General features: G+C 39.9%; 1 protein-coding gene across 1 annotated transcript; it reads left to right on the top strand.

Moving 5' to 3' along the window:
• Positions 1–2,939: 2,939 nt before the first annotated feature.
• Positions 2,940–4,472, top strand: LOC138907737 (uncharacterized). Its single transcript, XM_070198344.1, has 2 exons — positions 2,940–3,313; positions 3,836–4,472. The coding sequence occupies exons 1-2, from the start codon at positions 2,940–2,942 to the stop codon at positions 4,470–4,472; spliced, it is 1,011 nt and encodes a 336-aa protein (XP_070054445.1).
• Positions 4,473–7,906: the final 3,434 nt, after the last annotated feature.

Genomic DNA, 7,906 nt, shown 5'->3' on the forward strand with positions numbered 1-7,906 from the left:
AGGGAGATGGCCAATATGGTAGGATAAGTGCTGGAAAGCCACAAGATCACTTTTCATGAAGATGAGACACCACTAGAAGGACTAAGTCACAACAGGGCACTGCATATCACAGTGCAGTTTGAGGATAAGTTCATCACCAGAGTCCTGATAGATGGGGGTTCGAGTCTTAACATATGTCCACTAACTACTCTGAAAAGATTGGGTAAAGGCCTGCACGATATACGGAAGTATGAATGTGAAGCATTTGATGGGTCTCAAAGGGCCACAATTAGGGAAACCAACCTCAGCCTACAGATGGGCCCAACCTGGTTTGATGTTGAGTTTCAAGTGTTAGACATATCTGCTACTTACAACCTATTATTGGGACGACCTTGGATACATGCCGTTGGGGCTGTAACGTCTACTTTGCATCTGGCTGTGAAGTTTGAATGGAATCATCAGGAGGTGATCATTTATGGAGATGGGAGTAACCCTATTTACACAAACCAGACTGTCCCGGTTGTGGAGAATAGAAGGAAGTTAGGGTGAGATACTTACCATCGCATTGAGTGTGTTAACGCGATCAAGAAGGACAAATGGTGAAGTAGCAAAATAGAAAGCATATTGGCATGGACAGAGTATGAACCCAGCAAGGGTCTCGGCAAGAATCTCCAAGGGATAACCAAATTAATACAGTTAAAACGTCATGGCATGACCTTTGGACTGGGATATCAATACACATGGCACGAGTATCAGAATTGGTCACCCTCATGGCGTGGTCCTTATTACCCTCTCGAGCAGCCGATACCACATTTGAGCCAATCCATCTATCAGGCTGATATGATGTGGGGTTCCGAAGAAGATGAAGCGCTAGCTGGTTTAAGGAATCTATTCATGGAAGATGATGACATGGACTGCAGACAGTGGAGAAGGGAGCTGTTCCTAGGAACTGGACTGCCACAACCATCAAGGGCCCATCGAGTTCCGAGGTAGCCTGGTTGCTAGTGTCATTTATTTTGAAAACAATTCTTATGAGCATTTTAAACACATTTTCAGTATTTTGTTTTGAAACATTTGCTTGAATCATTAAAAATCGCTTTTGTTTGACATCTTGATAATTATCAATGGTTTGCTATTTTATTATTTATTACTATTCTCTACATTTTTCTCTCTACAACATTACTATTTCTTATAGTGATGAATCAACAACTGTGAGACAACGCAACATAAGGATAGTGACTCAAAATAAATAGAGGAAGAGGATATAATACCTGAGGAAATTGTTAGAGAAGTTGAAGATTTTGAGAACACACCTAAGTCCAACCTGGACAAAACTGAGATAGTCAACTTGGGAGATTCCGAAACAGTGAAAGAAACTCGCATAAGCATTCACTTGTCACCATCAGAAAAAGAAGAATACACCCGTTTCCTGAAAGAATATGAGGATATTTTTGCATGGTTTTATGATGATACGACCGGTTTGAGCACGTCCATAGTGGCTCATAAACTACCTACCAACCCAATGTGTCCGCCAGAAAAGTAGAAGCTCAGAAAGTTCAAGCCATATATGAGTTTGAAAATCAACAAAGAATTTACCAAGCAGATCAAAGCTAAGGTTCTCAGACTGGTTGAATATCCAACTTGGTTGGCTAACATCGTGCCAGCTCCGAAGAAGGATGGGAAAGTCAGAGTATGCGTCGATTATCGGGACTTAAACAAAGTAAGTCCCAAAGATGATCTCCCGTTACCCAACATACACATACTGATCGATAACTGCGCTAAGTATGAACTCCAATCCTTTATGGATTTCTTCGCGGGATATCATCAGATCTGGATGGATGGAGAGGATGCCGAAAAGAAAGCTTTTATTACACCGTGGGGGTGTACTACTATAAAATGATGTTGTTTGGTCTGAAGAATGTTGGGGCCACTAATATGAGGGCCATGACAACTATTTTCTACAACATGATACACAAGGAGATAGAGGTATATGTGGATGACGTTATCATCAAATCCAAGAAGAGTACAGATCACATAGAAGACTTAAGGAAATTCTTTGATCGGCTTCGGAGGTACAATTTGAAATTGAATCCTGCAAAATCTGCCTTCGGGGTCCCTGTAGGAAAGTTATTAGGATTGATCGTCAGCTACCGAGGAATCGAGCTAGACCCATCAAAGGTCAAGGCTATCCAGGATATGCCACCTCCAAAGAACAACAAAGACGTGATGAGCTTCTTGGGACGTCTTAATTACATCAGCCACTTTATAGCACAATCAACCATGATTTGTGAGCCAATTTTCAAAATATTTTTGACAGAATGAAAGAATATTTGTCCACACCGCCAGTCCTGGTCCCGCCAGAACCTAGTAGACCTCTGCTACTCTATCTCTCCGTATTAGATGGGGCTTTCGGTTGTGTCATGGGACAACACGATGAGACGGGAAGGAAACAACAAGCCATATACTATCTGAGAAAGAAGTTCACACCCTACAAAGTACGGTATTCTTTGCTGGAACATACATGCTGTGCTTTGACCAGGATAGCCCAAAAATTGAGGCACTACTTCTATGCCTATATCACATATCTCATATCAAGGATGGATCCTCTGAAGTACATCTTCCATAAACCCATGCATACAGGGAAGCTGACAAAATGACAGATATTGTTGAGTGAATTTGACATCGTCTATGTGACTAAGAAGGTGGTTAAGGGACAAGTATTAGTGGATCATCTTCCGAAAAATCCTGTAGGAGGAGAATACGAACCACTAAAAATGTATTTTCCTGATGAAGAAGTATCATTCGTAGGAGAAGATATCGCCTAAGCCTACGACAGATGGAGAATGTTTTTCAATAGAGCCACAAACTTTAAAGGAGTGGGTACTGGAGCCATTTTGGTGTCAGAAATAGGTCAACATTATTCGGCATCCCCGAAACTCAAATTTTTGTGCACCAATAATATGGCAGAATATGAGGCTTGCATATTGGGGCTCAATTTGGCCGTTGACATGAATATCAAAGAATTACTAGTAATTGGTGATTCAGATCTTCTGGTACATCAGGTGAAGGGAGATTGGGCTATAAAGAATACCAAGATATTACCATATCTATATCATGTGAAAGAAATGATGAAGAGGTTTACGAAGATAGAGTTTACACATGTCCCGAGAATCCAGAATGAGTTCGTAGACGCATTGGCCACTTTGTCCTCCATGATACAGCATCCGGACAAGAGTTGCATCGACCCCATTCCGATAAGGATTCATAATCAGCCAGCTTACTGCACTCATGTTGAAGAAGTAGACGAGAATCCATGGTTCCATGATATCAAAGAGTACTTGGCAAAAGGAGATTACCCGAAGCATGCAAATCATACTAAAAAATGCACGCTCCAAAGATTGTCCAACCATTTCTTCCAAAATGGAGGAATTTTGTACAAAAGGACTCTAGACTTAGGGTTATTACGGTGTGTTGACGCCAAGGAAGCTTCCAAACTGCTCGAAGAGATACACTCTGGAACTTGCGGACCACACATGAATGGTTTCGTTTTAGCCAAGAAGATACTTAGAGCAGGTTATTTTTGGATGACTATGGAAATAGACTGCATCAGGTATGTCCAGAAATGTCATCAGTGCCAAATACACGCAGATATGATACGGGTGCCGCCAAATGAACTCAATGCAACGAGTGCACCTTGGCCTTTTGCCGCTTGGGGAATAGACGTCATGGGACAAATCGAGCCTGCCACTTCAAATGGGCACATATTCATTTTAGTGGCCATAGAATACTTCACAAAATGAGTCGAAGTTGCATCCTACAAAGCTGTAACCAAGAAAGTCATCGCAGATTTTGTCAGAGATCATATTGATTGCCGATTGGGGGATCCAAAGTCTATCATCACCAACAATGCCACCAATCTCAACAGTGACCTAATGAACGCTATGTGTGGGACCTTCAAAATCAAGCACAAGAATTCCACAGCATACATGCCTCAAATTAATGGAGCCGTGGAGGCCGCAAACAAGAATATGAAGAAAATACTGAGGATGATGGTAGAAAACCACAAGCAATGGCACGAGAAGTTACCATTTGCCTTATTGGGGTACCGTACCACAGTCCGTACATCAACCGTGGCAACTCCCTATTTGTTGGTCTACGGTACCGAAGCTGTCATTCCTGCCGAGGTTGAACAATTAGCTCTCATTGATGGGAAAAGAATCAATGCAGTGTGTGATGGTCAACTCTATCAGAATAGGATGTCCAAAGCTTTCAACAAAAGGCTCAAACCTAGACAATTCGCACCAGGGCAGCTGGTGCTGAAGCGGATCTTCCCGCATCAGGATGAAGCCAAAGGGAAATTATCACCCAATTGGCAAGGGCCCTACATGGTTCATAGAGTACTAAGAGGAGAAGCACTCATACTCGTAGAAATGGATGGAGAGATTTGGCCAAAGCCTATCAACTCAGATGCAGTCAAAAGATATTATGTTTAGAATGTTTGCATTTCTTCATCTGATGTAATTGAACTACGCTCGACCTGATTCATGTTTAAGAGGGGATACGTAGGCAGCCCTGTGGGTTCGGTCACAATTCTATAATATTTTTATTTTCCCCACAAACAAAAACTGGGGCGGAATTTTGAGGAGGACCGTCAAAATTCCGGAGCAAGTCCAGCCAATGTCATCATATGCAGAACAGTCAGAGAATCGCCTAAGTAAACTGGGGCAGAATTTTGAGGAGGACCCTCAAAATTCTAAGGAATTCGCAATGTCTCTAAAGTGTCACAGTCATTGGTTCATCTAATTTATCCGATATTGCATACTAATATATTTTAAATAACTACATTTATCGTATGCACGCACATTTTTGAAAAATTTATTTTTATGAAACAGCTAGATGCTACCTGTGGTAACTTAAGCAAGACTTCGATACATAGCAAAGCAAAGCAGGAATGCGGAGGCACGAACCAACCTTCCCTCGTAAAACTCACAATAGTCCTTTGGATGCAAGAACAAGAAATATTCTCAAATTCGGGCACACCTCAGAATCACTATCTTCATAACGACAAAGCTACCAAGCACAAACACATTTCCAGCTAAGAAATACTCTGCTACTATTTATTATCTGTTCATTGCATGAGACTAAGCATTGTCTATATTTTGCTGGAGGCTAAGCCCTGCCTCCTCAATTGCATAAGGCTAAGCAATGCCTTCCCCTGCATGAGACTAAGCATTATCTCTATTTTGTGTGAGGCTAAGCGTTGCCTCCTCAATTGCATAAGGTTAAGCACTGCTTTCCCCTACATGAGACTAAGCATTGTCTCAACCTTTGCATGAGGCTAAGCCCTGCCTCCTAAATTGCATAAGGCTAAGCATTGCCTTCCCCTGCATGAGACTAAGTATTGTCTCTCGCTTGCATGAGGTTAAGCCCTGCCTCCTCAGTTGCATAAGGCTAAGCCCTTCCTCCTCAATTGCATAAGGCCAAGCCATGCCTCCTCTTGCATGAGACTAAGCATTGTCTCCCATCTTGCATAAGGCCAAGTCGTGCCTCCTCCTTGCATGAGACTAAGCGTTGTCTCCCATTTCGCATGAGGCTAAGAATTCCCTCTTTAATTACATAAGGCTAAGCTCTGCCTTTCCTTGCATAATAGCAAATGCTATGCTACTTGAAATCTAGCATTATTTTCTATTTTTCTCGGGGCTAAGCTCTGCCCCCGATCTCACACAAGACTAAGCTCTGTCTTGTTTTGCTTTGCATATGACCAAACATCATGTCTTTGCATCTCATGGGCTGAAATATCGCCATTCTATCCAAAGGCGTCATAGTCCGAAGGCATCATCCTCATTGCCGAAAAACACCATGTCATGGCCTGAGGATCTCTCAATATTGCACATCATTATTCAAAGGCGTCAGAGTTCAGAGGCACCATTTTCATGGCTCGAGAACATTATTTCATGGCTTGCGAATCCCTTATCACGCAATTCATGGCCCAAGACATCATGGGCTAAGGACATCATCCCCATCGTCTAAAGACAACTTTCATGGTCCAAAGGGAATTCACATCAATGTTTAAATTCTCGCAATAATCCATATATACTTGCATGCATTGTGTTTTAAGTTTTGCAGGTAATCCAGGAAGTAACCATTCTCCTAACGGGAGCAATCTTTGCTCCGGTTTCCGTTCAACGTTCATATCTTGCAATTATTTCAAATGCAACCAACCACCATCCGTTACCCATTCCCATCTGATAACCGTTCAAATATCCATATCCACCCCCCGGATACATCCATTTACAATCCCGATATCATCCTATCCCGATAAAACCAAGGATATGTAAGCAAATCAGAAACCGGAGTTCGGCTTATATTTTTTCAAATTACCCCATTGGGTCAAAATAGGTCATCATTTCTTTACCCGATAACTCTTTCACTATTTATATAATAAAGATGCAGAAATAAATCGATTGTAAGCATAGTGACATAAAGAAGAAATGGTCTTGTAACAACAGTCCTACTAGAAAATTGTATGCACTCTGTTGATACTCAATTTTTCCCTCATATTTTAAATATATATATATATATATATATATATATATATATATACATATACATATACTTTCAAAATAGTGCATATGCATCATCATTAGTTTATAAGCATATACAAGTATTCTTTCATAATTTTCCATAATTTTTAAAAGCTTTATATCGATTTATTTCTACATCTTTATTATATAAATATCCAGTAATTATCCTTCAAATTATTTTTATGATGATTTAATCATCTAAACTTATCATTTACACAAATATGAGGTTTTAAATATTTTCAGTGCATTTCTTATAATTACATTTGCATTTTTAAGGCTAAATTACATATTTTGCAATAATAGGCTATATGCATATATAATTACATTATTTATGCAAAAGATAACCTTTTATATTTTTATAATGTTAAGTTAATATTTTTAATCTTTTAGTACACAAATAATATTTTTGTTATTTATTAATTACTTTTATAAATTTTTTTTGCTAAAATATTGTGTATTTAAAAACTAGCCTCACACTAAACCTATTTTCGGAGCAAACAATGGCCTAAAGTACCTAATACACTGGCCCAAATACCCCAGCCCAAACCAAATTAACCCAACCCCCTAAACCCGGTCGCGACCCGTTTAACCACCCGACCCAAGACCCCTTTTAAATCGTGGTTGTTCATCTCTGAGATCAACGGCCCACATTACACCCTCCCTTTTAATTACCACCAAACCCTAATCACTTCCTACCGTCCGCCGCCCTCAAATACCACCTCCTTTCTCCCCCCTAAGAACTCTAGCGCTGCCTCCCCTAAAATCTCTCCTAATCCCACCAGACATGGGATTATACGGCTATTTCTTGCCATATACGACTCTTCCCTGGTACTGGATCCTTCTCTATACCGCTTGCCTAAACATGGCAAGTGGATCTCATCAGAATCAAACCAAAGTCGGTTCAACTTCTTGACCTTTCTGTTATTCCGTCTATGTTCATTCTTGTTCTATTATGGGTATGAATCTCTGTGTATCTCTGTTGATTCCTACTTACCCTAAAAATTAGGGTTTTCAGATGTCTTTTAATCGAACCAAAATAGGTTCGATCCTCTGATTTTAGGTATTATTATGTCCATATTCACCCGATATTCTACTATGGCCTATTTTCATTTCTGTCAATATTTGTCTTACCCTAAAATTAGGGTTTTCAGATTTTTCTTAAATTAGTTTGATTCTCTGATTTTTGTACTATTTGTGTCTCTATTCATCTTGTGCTACTTCGTTTTTGAATATTCTGTTAATATTTGTCTTTTTTCCTAAAATTAGGGTTTACCGATTTACTCTCCTAATTTATTTTTTAATCAATTTACGTGTTTCTTTCATTTTATGGTCTGATTGTTTAT

The sequence above is a fragment of the Nicotiana tomentosiformis genome, chromosome 3, assembly GCF_000390325.3.
Source record: "Nicotiana tomentosiformis chromosome 3, ASM39032v3, whole genome shotgun sequence".
Classification (NCBI taxonomy): domain Eukaryota; kingdom Viridiplantae; phylum Streptophyta; class Magnoliopsida; order Solanales; family Solanaceae; genus Nicotiana; species Nicotiana tomentosiformis.